Genomic DNA, 25,000 nt, shown 5'->3' on the forward strand with positions numbered 1-25,000 from the left:
AGTGGCAGTAGGGATGACCAGGGATGTTCTCTGTTTAGTGAGTCCTCCAGATCAGAGGCAGTAGGGATGACCAGGGATGTTCTCTGTTTAGTGAGTCCACCAGATCAGAGGCAGTAGGGACCAGGGATGTTCTCTGTTTAGTGAGTCCTCCAGATCAGAGGCAGTAGGGATGACCAGGGATGTTCTCTGTTTAGTGAGTCCTCCAGATCAGAGGCAGTAGGGATGACCAGGGATGTTCTCTGTTTAGTGAGTCCTCCAGATCAGAGGCAGTAGGGATGACCAGGGATGTTCTCTGTTTAGTGAGTCCTCCAGATCAGAGGCAGTAGGGACCAGGGATGTTCTCTGTTTAGTGAGTCCTCCAGATCAGAGGCAGTAGTGATGACCAGGGATGTTCTCTGTTTAGTGAGACCTCCAGATCAGAGGCAGTAGGGATGACCAGGGATGTTCTCTGTTTAGTCAGTCCTCCAGATCAGAGGCAGTAGGGATGACCAGGGATGTTCTCTGTTTAGTGAGTCCACCAGATCAGAGACAGTAGGGATGACCAGGGATGTTCTCTGTTTAGTGAGTCCTCCAGATCAGAGGCAGTAGGGATGACCAGGGATGTTCTCTGTTTAGTGAGTCCTCCAGATCAGAGGCAGTAGGGATGACCAGGGATTTTCTCTGTTTAGTGAGTCCTCCAGATCAGAGGCAGTAGGGATGACCAGGGATGTTCTCTGTTTAGTGAGTCCTCCAGATCAGTGGCAGTAGGGATAACCAGGGATGTTCTCTGTTTAGTGAGTCCTCCAGATCAGAGGCAGTAGGGATGACCAGGGATGTTCTCTGTTTAGTGAGTCCTCCAGATCAGAGGCAGTAGGGACGACCAAGGATGTTCTCTGTTTAGTGAGTCCTCCAGATCAGTGGCAGTAGGGATAACCAGGGATGTTCTCTGTTTAGTGAGTCCTCCAGATCAGTGGCAGTAGGGATGACCAGGGATGTTCTCTGTTTAGTGAGTCCACCAGATCAGAGGCAGTAGGGACCAGGGATGTTCTCTGTTTAGTGAGTCCTCCAGATCAGAGGCAGTAGGGATGACCAGGGATGTTCTCTGTTTAGTGAGTCCTCCAGATCAGAGGCAGTAGGGATGACCAGGGATGTTCTCTGTTTAGTGAGTCCTCCAGATCAGAGGCAGTAGGGATGACCAGGGATGTTCTCTGTTTAGTGAGTCCTCCAGATCAGAGGCAGTAGGGACCAGGGATGTTCTCTGTTTAGTGAGTCCTCCAGATCAGAGGCAGTAGTGATGACCAGGGATGTTCTCTGTTTAGTGAGACCTCCAGATCAGAGGCAGTAGGGATGACCAGGGATGTTCTCTGTTTAGTCAGTCCTCCAGATCAGAGGCAGTAGGGATGACCAGGGATGTTCTCTGTTTAGTGAGTCCACCAGATCAGAGACAGTAGGGATGACCAGGGATGTTCTCTGTTTAGTGAGTCCTCCAGATCAGAGGCAGTAGGGATGACCAGGGATGTTCTCTGTTTAGTGAGTCCTCCAGATCAGAGGCAGTAGGGATGACCAGGGATTTTCTCTGTTTAGTGAGTCCTCCAGATCAGAGGCAGTAGGGATGACCAGGGATGTTCTCTGTTTAGTGAGTCCTCCAGATCAGTGGCAGTAGGGATAACCAGGGATGTTCTCTGTTTAGTGAGTCCTCCAGATCAGAGGCAGTAGGGATGACCAGGGATGTTCTCTGTTTAGTGAGTCCTCCAGATCAGAGACAGTAGGGATGACCAGGGATGTTCTCTGTTTAGTGAGTCCTCCAGATCAGAGGCAGTAAGGATGACCAGGGATGTTCTCTGTTTAGTGAGTCCCCCAGATCAGAGGCAGTAGGGACGACCAGGGATGTTCTCTGTTTAGTGAGTCCCCCAGATCAGAGGCAGTAGTGATGACCAGGGATGTTCTCTGTTTAGTGAGTCCCCCAGATCAGAGGCAGTAGGGATGACCAGGGATGTTCTCTGTTTAGTGAGTCCCCCAGATCAGAGGCAGTAGGGACGACCAGGGGTGTTCTCTTGATAAGTGTGTGAATTTGGACCATTTTCCTGTCCTGCTAAGTATTCAAAATGGGTGTCAGAAAATATATTACGTTTTTAAAAAAAGTACATTATTTTCTTTAGGAATGTAGTGAAGTAAAAGTTGTATAAGTAGTAAAGTATAGATACCCCAAAGTACTAAGTCTACTACTTAAGTAGTACTTTCAAGTTTTTTTTTTACTGAAGTACTTCACATAACTGGGCATACAGACAGACGCACAGGGAATGGGCTGTACTGATGAGGGCAAACACAGAAGATAACACAGCAACAAACACAGATAAAAAAAACTAACAACAAACAGACTAATAATCAAACAACGACAACAAAAAATAAAATTTAAATACACAAACAAACAAACAAACAAAAAACAAAGCTGGAATACTGTTACCGAAACAGATTTATTTAAGATACCACCTTTCTAACAAAAACAGCCATGATTGAGTGTGTGAGTAAGTGTATTGTTCTGTAAGTGTGTAAAAGTCTGTCTGTCTGTCTGTCTGTCTCTCTGTCTGTCTGTCTGTCTGTCTGTCTGTCTGTCCGTGAGCGAGTGTGTGTGTGTGTGTGTGTGTGTGTGTGTGTATATCTATTTGTGTTTATGTGTGTGTCTACTGCTCGTCAGACAGAGGGTCAGTGACTCCCAGACAGGGGGGTGTACCTAATAAACTGTCCGGTGAGAGTCTAGACCAACACACAGTCCGGATGTGCTAAAGTCTAATTCCCCACTCTGATGCAGTTAGGTTGATAATCCTTTCCACAGGTGTGTGTGTGTGTAATCTCTTTATATGGGCACCCTGTCTGTCCTATGGAGGATGAATTAGAATGCCAACCTGAACACATTGAGATTGTGTTGATTAATTGTCTACAGGTGTGTTTGTACGTGGCGTTGCTGTGGAGCACTCTACTCCCCCCCACACACACACACACACTCACACACACACACACGCAAACACAGTCTCACGCAAACACAGTCTCACGCAAACACACGCACACACACACTCACGCAAACAAACACTCATGCAAAAACACACTCATGCAAAAACACACTTACACACTCCCTCACACACACACACACACACACACACACACACACACACACACACACACACACACACACACACACACACACACACACACACACACACAGCTACTGACAGACAGGCTCGCAAACACACACACACACACTCCCGAACCAACAACAGACAGAGTGATAAGGAGACAATAGCTCTCTGAGATCGTTGCTAGGCAACAAAAGGGACTAAAAATATTATCTACGCACGTTCTCTCCATTTCTACACACACACACACACAGCCACACACAGACACAAACACACACACACAGACACACAAACACATACAGACACACACACACACAGACACAGACACAAACACACAGACACACACACACAGACACACACACAGACACAAACACACACAGACACAAACACACAGACACACAGACAGACACACACGCTGCTCAGAAACACTTAAGATTCTTTTTATAGTGAAATGTAGAGATACATCTGTCTCAACTCGTCTCTCTGTTTCATCACCAACCCATTATGTTCTGCGTCTCTCTCTGTCTCTGTGTGTGTCTCTCTCTCTGTCTCTCTTCTGTCTCTCTCTCTCTCACTCTCTGTCTCTGTCTCTGTGTGTGTCTCTCTCTCTCTGTCTCTGTCTCTGTGTGTCTCTCTTCTGTCTCTCTCTCTCTCTCTCTCTCTCTCTCTCTCTCTCTCAAAGTTATTATCATTGAGAATAAATGTCATTTTTCAATTCCTGACATGGAACTGGAATTGATTCCCCCAATCCTGGTTCTCTGCAGATGTGCTGGGCTGCTCTGGTCTGAGCAGGTCTGGTCTGGGCTGCTCTGGTCTGAGCAGGTCTGGGCTGGGCTGCTGTGGTCTGAGCAGGTCTGGTCTGAGCAGGTCTGATCTGGGCTGCTCTGATCTGGGCTGCTCTGGTCTGGGCAGGTCTGGTCTGAGCAGGTCTGGTCTGGGCTGCTCTGGTCTGGGCTGCTCTGGTCTGGGCTGCTCTGGTCTGAGCAGGTCTGGTCTGAGCAGGTCTGGTCTGGGCTGCTCTGGTCTGGGCTGCTCTGGTCTGAGCAGGTCTGGTCTGAGCAGGTCTGGTCTGAGCAGGTCTGGTCTGGGCTGCTCTGGTCTGGGCTGCTCTGGTCTGAGCAGGTCTGGTCTGGGCTGCTCTGGTCTGGGCTGCTCTGGTCTGAGCAGGTCTGGTCTGAGCAGGTCTGGTCTGAGTAGGTCTGGTCTGGTCTGGGCTGCTCTGGTCTGGGCTGCTCTGGTCTGAGCAGGTCTGGTCTGAGCAGGTCTCTGGTCTGAGCTTCTCTGGTCTGAGCTGGTCTGGTCTGAGCAGGTCTCTGGTCTGGGCTGCTCTGGTCTGAGCAGGTCTCTGGTCTGGGCTGCTCTGGTCTGAGCAGGTCTGGTCTGGGCTGCTCTGGTCTGAGTAGGTCTGGTCTGGGCTGCTCTGGTCTGAGCAGGTCTGGTTTGGGCTGCTCTAGTCTGAGCAGGTCTGGTCTGAGCAGGTCTGGGCTGAGCTGAGTTGGTCTGGTCTGAGCTGCTCTGGTCTGAGCAGGTCTGGTCTGGGCTGCTCTGGTCTGAGCAGGTCTTTGCTGAGCTGGTATGGGCTGAGCTGGTCTGGGCTGGGCTGAGCTGGTCTGGGCTGATCTAAGCTGGGCTGAGTTGGGCTGGGCTGAGTTGGGCTGAGCTGAGCTGGTCTGGGCTGGGCTGAGTTGAGCTGATCTGGTCTGGGCTGCTCTGGTCTGAGCAGGTCTTTGCTGAGCTGGTCTGATCTGGGCTGAGCTGGTCTGGGCTGGGCTGGGCTGGGCTGAGTTGGGCTGGGCTGAGTTGGGCTGAGCTGGTCTGAGCTGGTCTGGGCTGAGCTGGTCTGGGCTGGTCTGGGCTCAGTTGAGCTGGGCTGAGCTGGTCTGGTCTGAGTTGGTCTATTCTAGTCTAGTCTAGTCTGGTCTGGTCTGGTACAGAATATCTAAGTATCCTTTTAAACATCTAGACTGTTAAAACAATGTCAGTTGACTTGATATGAGGGTCCAGGCCAAAATAAAACACAGCTACAAAACAATACAACACAGCTACAAAACCATACAACACCAACACAATACACTCATGGTTCCACCTTAAGGGTTCTCTATTCAATCAAATTCACACAGCGGTTGTTTTAACTCTGTCAGAGGTGGAACTGCGTTAGAGCTGTCAAATCCACAAGCGGCTCCCATGATTATACCTGAAGCGGACATTGCCATTGGCTGCACAGAGGCGCATTAAGACAAATCCCATGCAGGCTTTTCTTCAAGTTCGAACACTGGAATGTGAGATGTAATCTACACCTCGATTAGGCTGAGCGTCGTTAGGCTGAGCGTCGTTAGGCTGAGCGTCGTTAGGCTGAGCGTCGTTAGGCTGAGCGTCGTTAGGCTGAGCGTCGTTTGGCTGAGCGTCGTTAGGCTGAGCGTCGTTAGGCTGAGCGTCGTTAGGCTGAGCGTCGTTAGGCTGAGCGTCGTTAGGCTGAGCGTCGTTAGGCTGAGCGTCGTTAGGCTGAGCGTCGATAGGCTGAGCGTCGTTAGGCTGAGCGTCATTCCTACATTTTCTTGTTCTGAACTTCTAACTCGAGTGGGACGGGTGTGGCTTTGTGACAATGAACAAGGGCAGCTACTCACCGATTCGACATCTCCAACGCGGTTACACCTCCAAGACATCAGCTATGCGGGTGTCGGCTATCGCCGGTTAACCTGATTGAACCTTAGTCTCAGCGTTTCTAACCTTGGCAAGGAATGTTGGTAGTCGTCAGATATTTTATGAAATATTTCCCCATTAAATTCCCCATGTTAACACTGATCTTTGTAACTCCTTATTAGCATTTTCAGAAGTCAGACTGAACTGTGATGTCATATTCACGGACGGACTACACTGTGATGTCATATTCAAGGGACTGACTGAGCTGTGATGGCATATTCAGGGACGGACTACGCTGTGATGTCATATTCAAGGGACTGACTGAGCTGTGATGGCATATTCAGGGACGGACTACGCTGTGATGTCATATTCAAGGGACTGACTGAGCTGTGATGTCATATTCAGAGGACGGAGCTGGGGTTTAATATTCAGTGGACAGGCTGTGTGTTGTCTCACAGTGTGGTTGTATTAGCATGACAACATAGAGTTAGTTAGTTGGTTGGTTGGTTGGTTGGTTGGTTAGTTGGTCCTTGATTTAGTTTAATGGCTGTACAACAGACAGAGGACGGGTGCATCCCAATAATATCTCCTTCCTCCTTAAGTGTACCCTCTATCCAACTCTATGGTTCACTACTTCCGAAAATCTAAAATCATTGGATCGGTGTAGGCATTTCCCACCATATTTCCTATACCAGTCATTTATATTCAAATCAGTGAAGGAAAGTGCACACTTTGGGAGGAAGGAGAGATCTGTGTGCGCCATAGAGTTGCACTAGAGAGCTCATCTAAAATAGATTTTCCAGTGCACCCTCTATCCAACTCTATGGTCTCCTCTCATTGAGAATGAAACCAAGAGGGCATGGTACATAGTCTTTACACCAGCCTTATACATATCTATATTCAAATCTTATTTATTTATTCATTCAGCATAAAACCCATAGTTTCTTTGTTTGTTTCGTTTTTAAGACAAACATCGGAAATGTCTCTTATACGACTCACAGTTAGAAACAATCGACCAATCATCATCATCGTCATGATTATCCTCAAATTTCATTGGTCTAAATTAAGTTTGTCAGTTTGGTCCACCCTCCTTTCTGTTTCCGGGTTACCTGATATCCTGTTTGGGCATTACGTCATTTCCTGCTTGGTCATAATGGTTGTAACCAGGGATGGAATTGAAGGATTTTGGGCACTGGGTCAGCCGGACTAGTGGACAAATATATTGATAGTCTGGGTCCAAAATCTACTCCACGCAACATTTGAAAAGACAAAATGTCACTAGTCGTTGGGCTCGTTGGTCACATTTTCTACTAACAGGTTAGTTTAATCTTAGTTTTATATCCAACAATAATGTTTGTTTTTTTATAAGTATTTTAATATATTTCATATTCAACATTTTCTTTATTGCAAAGTTCAATTATTATCATTCCGTACAGTTCTCACATAATAATTATAGTCTTTTAATATCATCTTCTCTCTCGTTCCAATGTTTTTAACATACTTCTTCATAATAATCATCGTTTTCCTTATTTATTATTTTCTTTACAATTTCGCAATAACAACATCTACACACCAACGCCGTCGAAAAGTGGGAGGGGCAAGGTCTTCCTTAGGGAGCAAGGTGACTTGGGATTGGCTCAACAGGAGCGAGGGTGGCGGGGAAAGGGGTGTGGTCTAACGTCCTCTACTAGCCTATCACTGTAAGACAATATTAAGACGTTTACAGTCTATTGGAGAATAAGGCTGGGCGGAGTGAGCGAGGGAAGGAAAGAGAGAGAGGAGGAGAGGAGGGTCGTAAAGCAAGGGGGCAGAAAGGTTTGAAGTGTCTGAGATGACCTCTACCTGTTGGATTAGAGGCTTTCACTGATATGACCTCTACCTGTTGGATTAGAGGCTTTCACTGATATGACCTCTACCTGTTAGACAACAGCAGGGGATTTTAGAGGCTTTCACTGATATGGAGAATACTGACTAGTGTTAGATGGGAGAATACTGACTCTAGTGTTAGATGGGAGAATACTGACTAGTGTTATATGGGAGAATACTGACTCTAGTGTTAGATGGGAGAATACTGACTCTAGTGTTAGATGGGAGAATACTGACTCTAGTGTTAGATGGGAGAATACTGACTCTAGTGTTAGATGGGAGAATACTGACTCTAGTGTTAGATGGGAGAATACTGACTCTAGTGTTAGATGGGAGAATACTGACTCTAGTGTTAGATGGGAGAATACTGACTCTAGTGTTAGATGGGAGAATACTGACTAGTGTTAGATAGGGAAAGGGAGAATGCTCTTTCCAACATGTCCTCTCTGCCTGCCTCCCTTCCCACTGGCTCAGACGTCAATTCAACATCTACTTTTCATTTACATTTGGCTGACAAAAAAATGTCCCATGACGTTGGATTTAAGTTGCAAATCCAATCAATTTCCCACGTTGAATAAACGTCATTACGCTTCATTTTTGTTGTTGTTGAAACAACGTGGAAACAATGTTGATTCAACCAGTTTTTGCCAAGTGGGTTTCCTTTTGTTCCCTCCCTGTGTCTATTCCTCCTCTCTGTCTCCCCCAACCCACCCCTCCATCCTTCTCTCTTCCGCTCTTCCCTCACCCCTCCATCTCTCTCTCTCTCTAGAACCCAGGTATGTGACAGTATGCCTCCAGTGATGACAGCAATATATAGATCAGCCACATGAAGAAGAAGACCAGTGATGTGATGATCTTGGTAGTCCTCGGCCCTCCGAGCTCCCCGCCTGCCACTGACGCTCGCCGTCGGTAGAGGAGGATCATCACGCATATGCACGCCATCACCGTGAAGAGCGTGACGGAGAACGCCAGCGAGCCCGGGTCGACACGAAACACCTGGCCTTTGGAGCGCCAGAACACGGCGGCGATGGTCCACGCCACTCCGATCCCAAGGAAGACGTTCACGGCGTTGCTACCGGTTACGTTGCCGATGGAGGCGTCGGCGTACTGGTCCTGGATGGCGGCCACCTTACTGGCAAAGGTGTCTGGGTAGTAGTGGAGAGGGGAGGGGGAGAGGGAGGGGGGTAGTAGTGGAGAGAGGAGGGGGGAGAGGGAGGGGGGTAGTAGTGGAGAGGGGAGGGGGAGAGGGAGAGGGGTAGTAGTGGAGAGAGGAGGGGGGAGAGGGAGAGGGGTAGTAGTGGAGAGAGGAGGGGGGAGAGGGAGGGGGGTAGTAGTGGAGAGAGGAGGGGGGAGAGGGAGGGGGGTAGTAGTGGAGAGAGGAGGGGGGAGAGGGAGGGGGGTAGTAGTGGAGAGGGGAGGGGGAGAGGGAGAGGGGTAGTAGTGGAGAGAGGAGGGGGGAGAGGGAGAGGGGTAGCAGTGGAGAGAGGAGGGGGGAGAGGGAGGGGGGTAGTAGTGGAGAGAGGAGGGGGGAGAGGGAGGGGGGTAGTAGTGGAGAGAGGAGGGGAGGGAGGTAGTAGTGGAGGGGGGAGAGGGGTAGTAGTGGAGAGAGGAGGGGGGAGAGGGAGGGGGGTAGTAGTGGAGAGAGGAGGGGAGGGAGGGAGTAGTGGAGGGGGGAGAGGGGTAGTAGTGGAGAGAGGAGGGGGGAGAGGGAGGGGGGTAGTAGTGGAGAGAGGAGGGGGAGAGGGAGGGGGGTAGTAGTGGAGAGGGGAGGGGGAGAGGGAGGGGGTAGTAGTGGAGAAAGGAGGGGGAGAGGGAGGGGGGTAGTAGTGGAGAGAGGAGGGGGAGAGGGAGGGGGGTAGTAGTGGAGAGAGGAGGGGGAGAGGGAGGGGGGTAGTAGTGGAGAGAGGAGGGGGGAGAGGGAGGGGGGTAGTAGTGGAGAGGGGAGGGGGAGAGGGAGAGGGGTAGTAGTGGAGAGAGGAGGGGGGAGAGGGAGAGGGGTAGTAGTGGAGAGAGGAGGGGGGAGAGGGAGGGGGGTAGTAGTGGAGAGAGAAGGGGGAGAGGGAGGGGGGTAGTAGTGGAGGGGGGAGAGCGAGGGGGGTAGTAGTGGAGAGAGGGAGGGGGGTAGTAGTGGAGAGAGGGAGGGGGGTAGTAGTGGAGAGAGGGAGGGGGGTAGTAGTGGAGAGAGGGAGGGGGGTAGTAGTGGAGGGGGGAGAGGGAGGGGGGTAGTAGTGGAGAGAGGAGGGGGGAGAGGGAGAAGAGAAGAAATAGCAGAAAGAGAAGGGAGAGGGAGGGGGGAAGAAGATGGGAAGAATGGGAGAAAGGGGGAGGAGGAAAGAGAGATAGATGGTGAAGAAAAGTGGGCAGAGGAAAATGGATGAAAAAGAGGGAGAGAGAAGACCAGATTAAATAAGGCAGGTGAGAGGAGACACACAGACCAACTCCCCTAAGGCGGTCATAATTCTGCACGCGTACTCTGTCACACCTACAGCCCACAACACACACCTGGGTACCGAGGCACGAAGGTTACAGTGTAACATGTCATTACATCATCATGATTACACAATTAGGACAAACAGAGGGAACATAGAAGGAGAGAAAAGAGGAGAGAAAGGAAGAGTGTGTGTGTGTCTAGGAGTGTGTGTGGGGGGGGGGGGGGCTGTGTGTGTGGAGGGAGCTGTGTGTGTGGGGGGGGGGCTGTGTGTGTGTATGGGGGGCTGTGTGTGTGGGGGGGAGCTGTATGTGTGTGTGTGTGTAGGGGTGGGGGCTGTGTGTGTGTGTGGGGGGGGGGGGGGGGGGGTGGGGGTGGGGGCTGTGTGTGTGTGTATGGGGGGGGGGGGGGCTGTGTGTGTGTGTGAGAATGTGAATGTGTGTGTGTGTGTGTGTGTGTGTGTGTGTGTGTGTGTGTGTGTAATCTACCTGGTACAGAGGTCCCTAGTGCTACAAACACCACGGCAGTGACAGAGTCCTTCAGACCCACAGTGCAGCCGAAGGCAGAGGCCAGGTCTCCTGTTACAGCCGTCAGAACTCCTAGCAGGGACACCGAATCAAAAACACATTACGACAGACAGTAAGATTCCTTCCTCACCAGCCCACACTGGTAAACAACCTTTAATCGTTTGTTTCGGCACACGTGACCTTCTTGCCCCCTCCCCCCTCCCCACACGCTTCCCATCTTCGTTGCTGCCGTGGATAGTGGTATTTCAAGCTGACTTGACCAATCCTTGGTTACACATGAATTTCGTGTTACCTAATATTAAGGGAGATGGACAGCCCAGCCATTCCAGTACTCTGTAGGGTCAGGGGTCAGGGTTACCTACCGATGAGACTGATGGAGACGATGAAGCAGGCCCAGCCATTCCAGTACTCTGTAGGGTCAGGGGTCAGGGGTGAGGGTTACCTACCGATGAGACTGATGGAGACGATGAAGCAGGCCCAGCCATTCCAGTACTCTGTAGGGTCAGGGGTCAGGGGTCAGGGTTACCTACCGATGAGACTGATGGAGACGATGAAGCAGGCCCAGCCATTCCAGTACTCTGTAGGGTCAGGGGTCAGGGGTCAGGGTTACCTACCGATGAGACTGATGGAGACGATGAAGCAGGCCCAGCCATTCCAGTACTCTGTAGGGTCAGGGGTCAGGGTTACCTACCGATGAGACTGATGGAGACGATGAAGCAGGCCCAGCCATTCCAGTACTCTGTAGGGTCAGGGGTCAGGGTTACCTACCGATGAGACTGATGGAGACGATGAAGCAGGCCCAGCCATTCCAGTACTCTGTAGGGTCAGGGGTCAGGGTTACCTACCGATGAGACTGATGGAGACGATGAAGCAGGCCCAGCCATTCCAGTACTCTGTAGGGTCAGGGGTCAGGGGTCAGGGTTACCTACCGATGAGACTGATGGAGACGATGAAGCAGGCCCAGCCATTCCAGTACTCTGTCGGAGGGACAAAGGCAAACAGAACTTTCCAGAAGACGGTGAGGAAGTGCATGATGTAGTCAAAACAGGACGGGAGACGCTCTTCACCACTCTCCTCATCATCATCATCACCTGGAGAGAGACAGAAAGAGAGAGAGACAGAGAGAGAGAGAGAGAGAGACAGAGAGAGAGAGAGAGAGAAAGAGAGAGGAAAGGGATAGATGCAGGGGGAGAGGGGAGGGGAGGGGAGAAGGTGATGGTGGGGGGCAGGGAGAACAGAGAGTTTGGGTTCTAATTCTGTTCAGTCGGTACGATATGAATTCTGTAGACTGAAAGTGAAATGACGTGAACAGGATGTGACATCACGCAGAGAGGAAGCAAGGTCGGTACCTGCGCTGACAGTGACGGCAGAGACAAACTGCTCTCTCCAGCTGCAGCTTCCCACCACCAACGCAAGATTAGTCTTCTTGATCAGCTTATCTACTGTGTTCTACACACACAATAGAGACCCCCCACACACACACACAGTCAGTTAATACAATCACACACACACACACACGGCTGAATCTTAACTTGAGATTAGAGAAATCTTGGAGCAAATCTGTCATTGGCATCAATGCATGATTCAGGGCCCTATGCAATCTGCAATTCAATGGTCATGTTCCCCACATTAGTGGAGACTGTATTCGCGGTAAACGCCATGTCTCGGCTCCATCAGAAATGGTAATGTTCCCCACATTAGTGGAGACTGTATTCGCGGTAAACGCCATGCCTCGGCTCCATCAGAAATGGTAATGTTCCCCACATTAGTGGAGACTGTATTCGCGGTAAACGCCATATGTCGGCTCCATCAGAAATGGTAATGTTCCCCACATTAGTGGAGACTGTATTCGCGGTAAACGCCATGCCTCGGCTCCATCAGAAATGGTAATGTTCCCCACATTAGTGGAGACTGTATTCGCGGTAAACGCCATGTCTCGGCTCCATCAGAAATGGTAATGTTCCCCACATTAGTGGAGACTGTATTCGCGGTAAACGCCATGTCTCGGCTCCATCAGAAATGGTAATGTTCCCCACATTAGTGGAGACTGTATTCGCGGTAAACGCCATGCCTCGGCTCCATCAGAAATGGTCATGTTCCCCACATTAGTGGAGACTGTATTCGCGGTAAACGCCATGCCTCGGCTCCATCAGAAATGGTAATGTTCCCCACATTAGTGGAGACTGTATTCGCGGTAAACGCCATGTGTCGGCTCCATCAGAAATGGTAATGTTCCCCACATTAGTGGAGACTGTATTCGCGGTAAACGCCATGCCTCGGCTCCATCAGAAATGGTAATGTTCCCCACATTAGTGGAGACTGTATTCGCGGTAAACGCCATGTCTCGGCTCCATCAGAAATGGTAATGTTCCCCACATTAGTGGAGACTGTATTCGCGGTAAACGCCATGTCTCGGCTCCATCAGAAATGGTAATGTTCCCCACATTAGTGGAGACTGTATTCGCGGTAAACGCCATGCCTCGGCTCCATCAGAAATGGTCATGTTCCCCACATTAGTGGAGACTGTATTCGCGGTAAACGCCATGCCTCGGCTCCATCAGAAATGGTAATGTTCCCCACATTAGTGGAGACTGTATTCGCGGTAAACGCCATGTGTCGGCTCCATCAGAAATGGTCATGTTCCCCACATTAGTGGAGACTGTATTCGCGGTAAACGCCATGTGTCGGCTCCATCAGAAATGGTCATGTTCCCCACATTAGTGGAGACTGTATTCGCGGTAAACGCCATGTGTCGGCTCCATCAGAAATGGTCATGTTCCCCACATTAGTGGAGACTGTATTCGCGGTAAACGCCATGTCTCGGCTCCATCAGAAATGGTCATGTTCCCCACATTAGTGGAGACTGTATTCGCGGTAAACGCCATGTGTCGGCTCCATCAGAAATGGTCATGTTCCCCACATTAGTGGAGACTGTATTCGCGGTAAACGCCATGTCTCGGCTCCATCAGAAATGGTCATGTTCCCCACATTAGTGGAGACTGTATTCGCGGTAAACGCCATGCCTCGGCTCCATCAGAAATGACCATTTCTATCAGACAATCAAATCGAAGGTTATTGGTCACATACATGTGTTTAGCAGAGGTTATCGCGGGGCGCAGCGAAACGCTTGCAATCTCTAATGCGTCTTGCCATCCAGATTGAATAGAGCCCTCGCGCTCGTGGATCTCCTATGGTAAGGATTTACAGCAAGATCAAACGAAACGCTTGCAATCTGTAATGCGTCTTGCCATCCAGATTGAATAGAGCCCTCACGCTCGTGGATCTCCACGGTAAGGATTTACAGCAAGATCAAAGAAAGAAAACGGAGGGTTTGATTCAATCCGATCCGCTTTAGTCAACATCTGCATAGCGGTGGTATTGACGGTGTCGGGGGTGGAACTGAGTCAGAGCTGTCAAATTCACAAGCAGCTCCTGGAATTACACCTAAAGTGGACAACAATAATAACAACAATAATAATAACAATAATAATTATTATTAATTTATAGAGTAATGTGTTATTTTTTTCTCAAACCCAATAAATAAAATGTATGTACAAACAATCCAAAACAACAATCCCATGCTATATACTGGTGTCACCAGATCCAGAGGAGACATTAAGAGAAATCCCATGATGCCTTGTTAACAAGACAGCCATTGGCTGCATTAAGAGAAATCCCATGCAGCCTTGTTCACAAGCTCTAACACTGAAATGTCAGATGTGATCTACACCTCCATTAGGCTGATAGAAATCCTCATTATTTAGTTTAAGGATTTTTAATGTGTTACTATAGCCCACACTTTGTAGTTCTGAGCTGTTATTATGAGTGGGGCGGGGCTATGTGACAACGATCTGAAGCTGCTCACCGATTTGACCGCTCCATCTCCGACACCCACAAATCATCTGCTACGCGGGTGTCTGCTATCGCCGGGTTAAACGCTTGATCTGATCGAATACTAGGCCTGAGTTGATCTCAAGTTATGATTCAGCTTTTATAGGCAATACAGTGAGGGAATGAGTTAGTAGTCGTTTTTAAATGTGCTTATTAAAGAGGTTTTACACACACACACACACACACACACACACACACACACACCCCCATGCACTCGCGTACAGAAACACACAAGCATATTATTAATACAGAGACTGAAAGAGAGACTATACCTTCTTAGCTCTTCTCATAAGTGTATTCACCCCACACTACACACACACACACACACACACACACACACACACACACACAAATGATACACAAAATGAATACACAAAACATTCTAAAAGCTGTCTGAAGAACAGAAGATAAAACACAAAGGGTCTTGTCAACATTAGAAAAGGTTTACAAGTGAGAAAACGCTAGCTGTTCCCATTACATAACCTGGCACATTTAGCCTTACGCTAGCTGTTCCCATTACATGACCTGGCACATTTAGCCTTACGCTAGCTGTTCCCATTACATAACCTGGCACATTTAGCCTTACGTTAGCTGTTTCCATTACATAACCTGCCACATTTAGCCTTACGCTAGCTGTTCCCATTACATAACCTGGCACATTTAGCCTTACGTTAGCTGTTCCCATTACATGACCTGGAACATTTAGCCTTACGCTAGCTGTTCCCATTACATAACCTGGCACATTTAGCCTTACGTTAGCTGTTCCCATTACATAACCTGGCACATTTAGCCTTACGCTAGCTGTTCCCATTACATAACCTGGCACATTTAGCCTTACGTTAGCTGTTCCCATTACATAACCTGGCACATTTAGCCTTACGTTAGCTGTTCCCATTACATAACCTGGCACATTTAGCCTTACGTTAGCTGTTCCCATTACATAACCTGCCACATTTAGCCTTACGCTAGCTGTTCCCATTACATAACCTGGCATATTTAGCCTTACGCTAGCTGTTCCCATTACATAACCTGGCATATTTAGCCTTACGTTAGCTGTTCCCATTACATAACCTGGCACATTTTGCCTTACGTTAGCTGTTCCCATTACATAACCTGCCACATTTAGCCTTACGTTAGCTGTTCCCATTACATAACCTGGCACATTTAGCCTTACGTTAGCTGTTCCCATTACATAACCTGGCACATTTAGCCTTACGTTAGCTGTTCCCATTACATAACCTGGCACATTTAGCCTTACGTTAGCTGTTCCCATTACATAACCTGGCACATTTAGCCTTACGTTAGCTGTTCCCATTACATAACCTGGCATATTTAGCCTTACGTTAGCTGTTCCCATTACATAACCTGCCACATTTAGCCTTACGCTAGCTGTTCCCATTACATAACCTGGCACATTTAGCCTTACGTTAGCTGTTCCCATTACATAACCTGGCACATTTAGCCTTACGTTAGCTGTTCCCATTACATAACCTGGCACATTTAGCCTTACGTTAGCTGTTCCCATTACATAACCTGGCACATTTAGCCTTACGTTAGCTGTTCCCATTACATAACCAGGCACATTTAGCCTTACGTTAGCTGTTCCCATTACATAACCTGGCACATTTAGCCTTACGCTAGCTGTTCCCATTACATAACCTGCCACATTTAGCCTTACGCTAGCTGTTCCCATTACATAACCTGGCACATTTAGCCTTACGTTAGCTGTTCCCATTACATAACCTGGCATATTTAGCCTTATGTTAGCTGTTCCCATTACATGACCTGGCACATTTAGCCTTACGTTAGCTGTTCCCATTACATGACCTGGCACATTTAGCCTTACGTTAGCTGTTCCCATTACATAACCTGGCACATTTAGCCTTATGCTAACCTGTCAAGGTGGCAGTGATGATTTCCTGTAAGAAATCCTGCATTCATCACGTGTAACTACGTCAATGATTTTAATTGGCCGTGGCACATTTAGCCTTATGCTAACCTGACAAGGTGGCAGTGATGATTTCCTGTAAGAAATCCTGCATTCATCACGTGTAACTACGTCAATGATTTTAATTGGCCGTGGCACATTTAGCCTTATGCTAACCTGACAAGGTGGCAGTGATGATTTCCTGTAAGAAATCCTGCATTCATCACGTGTAACTACATCAATGATTTTAATTGGCCGTGGCACATTTAGCCTTATGCTAAACTGACAAGGTGGCAGTGATGATTTCCTGTAAGAATTGGCCGTGGCACATTTAGAGATGGATATTTGTGTAATTTTTAAAACTTTTTTCTTAAACTTTTTTTAATGTTCGCTGGCATAGACCCAAAACATAGACCCAAAACAAATGCCCAAAACACAGACCCAAAACATAGACCCAAAACATAGACCCAAAACATAGACCCAAAACATAGACCCAAAACATAGACCCAAAACATAGACCCAAAACACAGACCCAAAACATAGACCCAAAACATAGACCCAAAACATAGACCCAAAACATAGACCCAAAACATAGACCCAAAACACAGACCCAAAACATAGACCCAAAACATAGACCCAAAACATAGACCCAAAACACAGACCCAAAACATACCCCAAACACACTAAAAGAGGACTCAAATGAACACAGACACACAGATACCTTGAACTCGTAAGACTCTTCGATGACCACCTCTATCCGTGTGTTTTCTCCCAGACTGGGACAGCCCATCTTGGCCACCTCGTCATCCGTCGGCTTGTTCTCATTGGAGTCGCCTAGGAAACGGGGGAATGACGGACAGGTCAGAAAATGTGAAGGAGGGCCAAGATGGGCTGACGGGATGAGTTCCCAGAAAGCTTTGTAGCTAACGTGGCTTTCAGAAAACATCCTCTGCTGTACGGAAGAGTGTGTGTGTGTGTGTGTGTGTGTGTGTGTGTGTGTGTGTGTGTGTGTGTGTGTTCACTAGCTAGCATCACTATCGCTGCATAATTAAATCACACCAACCTGTTATCAATAGCGCCTAGACACAAGCTATGCTAACACAACGCTTGACACTGTTGGTGGTTATCATTAGCCTCCAGACACAAGCTAAGCAGTATGTCAAACAAAATCTCGCTAACGCTACATATTATATTAATGAAACTCTGCCCGAGGCCTGGTGGCTTTTCACGTTGAACATGAAACACATGGAGTCTTATTCACGACATATTAGAAAAATGAGAGAGAATCATTCCGGTCACATCTCAACACAACGTATAATTTCAGTCATATGTGATTCGTTTCAGGAATCTAGGCGTGTGTCGCGGGGTCACTACTTTACAGGAGAGCCATTTGAATGTAAACTTTTTCTTATCAAAATGCGTTTTTTTTTGGCAGAAATGCCTTCTGGAAAATGTGAACTTTAATTTGCCTTAAAATAACAAACATGTTACATCTGTAAATACACATTAAATGGGTAAATTACGAGCCCAGTTGGTTTAGCTCAGAAAAAGTCAGCAACCTTTCCGTTAGCCATGATTGGCTAAGATAATGAATGGGCTGGACATGCCGAGATATGAGTTTGGATTGGTCTGCCATATAGCAAGCATGCTTCTGTCTATTTGAGCTGGTCACTATGTCTAGGTAATTCTGTCTAACGCAGCTTTTAATTATTTTTTTTTTATTGCGTAGTAAAACTGCATAAACCTAAAGTCAAGTTAAAGTGTACTGCTAGCTAAGTGTATGCTCTCCACTTTCTGGAGGACCGAGTTTTGAAATCAGTGGAATACGAGTGTGACAGCTGAGGAGATGGAGAAAACACCTGTCTCCGGATTCCATCTTCAAACGAAGGGCAACCGTGGCATCCGTGAGGGAGACATGTCCATCCATGATGTATACGGGTAAGATAGTCTAGCTAGCTACATTTTTCACTTCAAGTTAAAGTGTACTGTCAGCTAGCTATTGTTAGCTGGCTAGCTCGCTAGCTAACGTTATGCATATGATCTTATTCCTTGTATCTTCGACACATTTGCTTAACTAGTTATAGCCTAGTGCTAACCCTAAAACTAACCCTGCCTCCTAACCCTAAAACAAATTCTAACCCTAACCTTAACCCTAAACCGCCTAGAAATAGCATTTGACCTTGTGGGGACCAACAAAAGGTCACCAGTTGGTCAAATGTTTGTTTGTTTACTATTTTTGTGGGGACTTCTCCCCACAAGAATAGTTAAACACGTCAACAGACACACACACACACACACATTTTAAATCGTTTATTTGAATCCACCAATCAAATTTACAAAAAAAAGGATCCAAACATTCCAAAGGCCCCTGTTTGCACGGCCCTCCAGGGTACAGAAAGCACCTCCTTCTCCAAACAGCTAGGCTGCCCACGACAGCTGAAACAGAGCAGCAGCTAGCCAATTTCTTTGCCCTAGTTTTTTTTTTTTTCAGGCCCGCAATCTGTGTACATGGCTGAGACTGCCAAATATCAGTGCCACCAGCTTGCACCTACTGTACACCCGAGGCTGTCCAAGTGTGCCACGAGGGGCTGGTTCTTAAGCAGCTTCTCGACACACACACACACAAACACACACACACAGACAGACAGACAGACGCAGTCACACACACACACACACACACACACACACAGACAGACAGACAGACAGACAGACAGACAGACAGACGCACTCACACAGTCACACACGCACTCACACAGTCACACACTCACACACACACACACAGACAGACGCAGTCACACACACACACACACAGACAGACAGACAGACAGACAGACAGACAGACAGACAGACAGACAGACAGACAGACGCAGTCACACACACACACACACACTCACACAGTCACACACGCACTCACACAGTCACACACACACACACACAGACAGACGCAGTCACACACACACACACACACACAGTCACACACACACACACACACAGTCACACACACACACACAGACAGACAGACAGACAGACAGACAGACAGACAGACACAGTCACACACACACGCACTCACACAGTCACACACTCACACACTCACACAGTCACACAGTCACACACACCGTGTTTTTGGCCAGCATCCAGAAGTAGCGGTTCCCCCAGCTCCATTGTGAAGGTCTTGTTCTTCTCATAAAGCTCATCATCAATAATCTTCACCTCGATCATCTTCCTGAAGACAGAGAGGAAGAGAGAGAGAGAGAGATGAGGAGGAGAGACAGAGAAGAGGAGAGAGAGAGATGAGGAGGAGAGACAGAGAAGAGGGGAGAGAGGAGGAAAAGGAGGAGTAGGAGGAGGAGGAGAGAAGGTGACTTTAGTGACACTATTAAACTGACATAGAGAAAAATCCCCATTAAAACCATAAAATCCCCATTAAAACCATAAAATCCCCATTAAAACCATAAAATCCCCATTAAAACCATAAAATCACAATTAATACCATAAAATCACCACGGAAACCATAAAATCACCATTAAAACCAAACCATACAATCCCTAATAAAATCACAGCAACACCTGAAAAGATTAAACACGCAATGCTCAGAGGGGAAGAGGAGAGAACGAGAGGAAACACACACACACACACACACACACACACACACACACACACGCTGTGTGGTTATGACTAGCTGCCATATTGAGGGTTAGAGGTCTGGCTCAGCGCTGAACGTTCTCACTACTGATAATTCACTGACTGACCCTCGCTGTGGGGGTATATTATATATACACTGTCACGTATATTGTATGCACTATCACACATTATCACATATATTATATACACTATTATATATTATATATACACAATCACAAATATTATATATACACAATCACAAATATTATATATACACTGTCACACATTATATATACACTATAACATATATATACACTATCACATATATTATATAAACACTATCACATCTACTATATATACACTATCAAACATATTATATAAACACTATAACATATATATACAATATAACATATATTATATATACACTATCACATATATTATATATACACTATAACATATATATACACTATCACATATATTATATAAACACTATCACATCTACTATATATACACTATCAAACATATTATATAAACACTATAACATATATATACAATATAACATATATTATATATACACTATCACATATATTATATATACACTATAACATATATTATATATACACTATAACATATATTATATATACACTATAACATATATTATATATACACTATAACATATATTATATATACACTATAACATATATTATATAAACACTATAACATATATTATATATACACTATCACATATATTATATACACACAGTCACACTATCACATATATTATATATATGCTATCACATATATTATATATGCTATCACATATATTATATATATGCTATCACATATATTATATGTACACTATCACATATATTATATACTACACACTATCACAAACTATCACATATATTATATAAAGACTATCACGTATATTATATATACACTATCACATACTATCACATATATTATATATACACTATCACATATATTATATATACACTATCACACACTATCACATATGTTATATATACACTATCCCACACATTATATATACACTATCACATACATTATATATACACTATCACACATAATCACATATATTATATATACACTATCACACATAATCACATATATTATATATACACTATCACATATATTATATACACACTATCACATACATTATATATACACTATCACACATAATCACATATATTATATATACACTATCACATATATTATATATACACTATCACACACTATCACGTATATTATATATACACTATCACATATATTATATATACACTATCAAACACTATCACTTATATTATGTATACACTATCACTTATATTATATATACACTATCACGTATATTATATATACACTACCACTTATATTATATATACACTATCACACACTATTACATATATTATATATACACTATCACATATATTATATATATACTATCACACACAATCACATATATTATATATACACTATCACACACTATCACGTATATTATATATACACTATCACATATATTATATATACACTATCACCAATATTATATATACACTATCACACACTATCACTTATATTATGTATACACTATCACTTATATTATATATACACTATCAAACACTATCACTTATATTATGTATACACTATCACTTATATTATATATACACTATCACTTATATTATATGTACACTATCACGTATATTATATATACACTATCACGTATATTATATATACACTATCACATATATTATATATACACTCTCACATATATTATATATACACTATCACTTATATTATATATACACTATCACACACTATCACATATATTATATATACACTATCACGTATATTATATATACACTATCACATATATTATATATACACTATCACGTATATTATATATACACTATCACATATATTATATATACACTATCATTTATATTATATATACACAATCACACACTATCACTTATATTATATATACACTGTCACACACTATCACATATATTATATATATACTATCACACACAATCACATATATTATATATACACTATCACTTATATTATATATACACTATCACTTATATTATATATACACTATCACTTATATTATATGTACACTATCACTTATATTATATATACACTATCACTTATATTATATGTACACTATCACGTATATTATATATACACACTCACGTATATTATATATACACTATCACGTATATTATATATACACTCTCACATATATTATATATATACTATCACTTATATTATATATACACTATCACGTATATTATATATACACTATCATTTATATTATATATACACAATCACACACTATCACTTATATTATATATACACTGTCACACACTATCACATATATTATATATACACTATCACATATATTATATATATACTATCACACACAATCACATATATTATATATACACTATCACTTATATTATATTAACACTATCACTTATATTATATATACACTATCACATATATTATATATATACACTATCACATATATTATATATATACTATCACACACAATCACATATATTATATATACACTATCACATATATTATATATACACTATCACACACTATCACATATATTATATAAACACTATCACATATATCATATATACACTATCACATATAGTATATATATACTATCACACACAATCACATATATTATATATACACAATCACGTATATTATATATACACTATCACATATATTATATATACACTATCACACACAACCACATATATTATATATACACTATCACTTATATTATATATACACTATCACTTATATTATATATACACTATCACATATATTATATATACACTATCACTTATATTATATATACACTATCACACACTATCACATATATTATATATACACTATCACATATATTATATATACAATATCACATATAGTATATATATACTATCACACACAATCACGTATATTATATATACACTATCACATATATTATATATATACTATCACAAACAATCACATATATTATATATACACTATCACTTATATTATATATACACTATCACTTATATTATGTATACACTATCACATATATTATATGTACACTATCACACACAATCACGCATATTATATATACACAATCACGTATATTATATATACACTATCACATATATTATATATACACTATCACACATAATCACATATATTATATATAGACTATCACATATATTATATATGCACTATCACATATATTATATATACACTATCACACATAATCACATATATTATATATACACTATCACATACTATCACATATATTATATACACTATCAAATATATTATATATACACTATCACACATAATCACATCTATTACATATACACTATCACATATATTATATATACACTATCAAATATATTATATATACACTATCACACATAATCACATCTATTACATATACACTATCACATATATTATATATACACTATCAAATATATTATATATACACTATCACACATAATCACATCTATTACATATACACTATCACATATATTATACATACACTATCAAATATATTATATATACACTATCACACACTATCACATATATTATATGTACACTATCACATACTATCACATATATTATATATACACTATTACATACTATCACATATATTATATATACACTATCACATACTATCACATATATTATATATACACTATCACACATAATCACTTATATTATATATACACTATCACGTATATTATATATACACTATCACATACTATCACATATATTATATATACACTATCACACACTATCACATATATTATATATACACTATCACATATTTTATATATACACTATCACATACTATCACATATATTATATATACACTATCACACACTATCACATATATTATATATACACTATCACATATTTTATATATACACTATCACATACTATCACATATATTATATATACACTATCACACACTATCACATATATTATATATACACTATCACATACTTTCACATCTATTATATATACACTATCACTTATATTATATATAAACTAAAACACATAATCACATCTATTATATATACACTATCACATATATTATATATACACTAAAACACATAATCACTTCTATTATATATACACTATCACATACTATCACATATATTATATATACACTATCTCTCTCTGTCTCTTTCGATCTCTCCGTGTGTCTCTCTCTCTCTCTGTCTGTTTCTATCACCATATCTCTCTCTCTTTCACCATGTCTTTCTCTCTCTTCCATCTCTCTCTTCTCCATCTCTCCATCACTCCTCTCCCCCTCTCCCTCTACCTCTCCCCCTTCTCCTCCTCTCTTCTCTTCTCTTTTTTTCTCCCTCCCCCTTCTTCTATCGTCTTCCTCCTCTCCTCCCTCTCCCTTTCACCCTTCTTCTCACTTCCCCTCTCCCTCTACCTCTCCCCCTTCTCCTCACTTCCCCTCTCCCTCTCCTCTCCTCTCCTCTCCTCTCCAGTTGTTTATGACTGGGTTCCAGAGGATCGGTTAAAGTTCTTGTTCTCCTGGTTTGTCCTCTTGTTCCAGCTAATGACATCATGACCCCCGTTGCCGTGGCAGCATGCCAAACAGCCACTACACAAAATATACCTACAAGCACAAAGCACTCATACTTACATGATAGAGGAGGGAGAATAGAGACACAGACAGAGAACGGGAGGTAGAGATCAAAAAGACAGGAATAAAAGAGGGAAAGTTCATAAATAATAGAAGAAGAGAAAGACAGGAAATAAATGAAAGATAGAAAGTGTTTTATAATGTTTATTAACATGTCATTTTTTTAACCTTTATTTAACTAGACAAGTCAGTTAAAAACATTTTTTATTTATTTACAATTACGGCCTAACCCCGCCGATGCTGGGCCATTTGTGCGCTGCCCTTTGGGACTCC

At 43.4% G+C, this 25,000-nt stretch overlaps 1 protein-coding gene across 2 annotated transcripts in view; it reads right to left on the bottom strand.

Moving 5' to 3' along the window:
• Window positions 1-7,131: 7,131 nt before the first annotated feature.
• The window catches only part of LOC110532902 (sodium/calcium exchanger 3), a 91,045-nt gene continuing 73,176 nt past the window's right edge, over window positions 7,132-25,000 (bottom strand). Inside the window, exons 10-16 of one of the 2 annotated variants that reach the window (XM_090183404.1) lie at window positions 19,506-19,612; window positions 17,111-17,223; window positions 14,735-14,770; window positions 11,921-12,020; window positions 11,501-11,662; window positions 10,533-10,643; window positions 7,132-8,761 (exon numbers count right to left, since the gene is read on the bottom strand). In XM_090183404.1, coding sequence (XP_090039530.1) covers window positions 8,382-8,761; window positions 10,533-10,643; window positions 11,501-11,662; window positions 11,921-12,020; window positions 14,735-14,770; window positions 17,111-17,223; window positions 19,506-19,612 — 1,009 coding nt within the window. In that variant the 3' untranslated portion in view covers window positions 7,132-8,381. The remainder of the gene's footprint in view (window positions 8,762-10,532; window positions 10,644-11,500; window positions 11,663-11,920; window positions 12,021-14,734; window positions 14,771-17,110; window positions 17,224-19,505; window positions 19,613-25,000) is intronic. The other variant, XM_036987176.2, reaches the window with a different exon arrangement.

Source organism: Oncorhynchus mykiss, chromosome 9 (assembly GCF_057628025.1).
Source record: "Oncorhynchus mykiss isolate SJ-2025 chromosome 9, ASM5762802v1, whole genome shotgun sequence".
Lineage (NCBI taxonomy): Eukaryota > Metazoa > Chordata > Actinopteri > Salmoniformes > Salmonidae > Oncorhynchus > Oncorhynchus mykiss.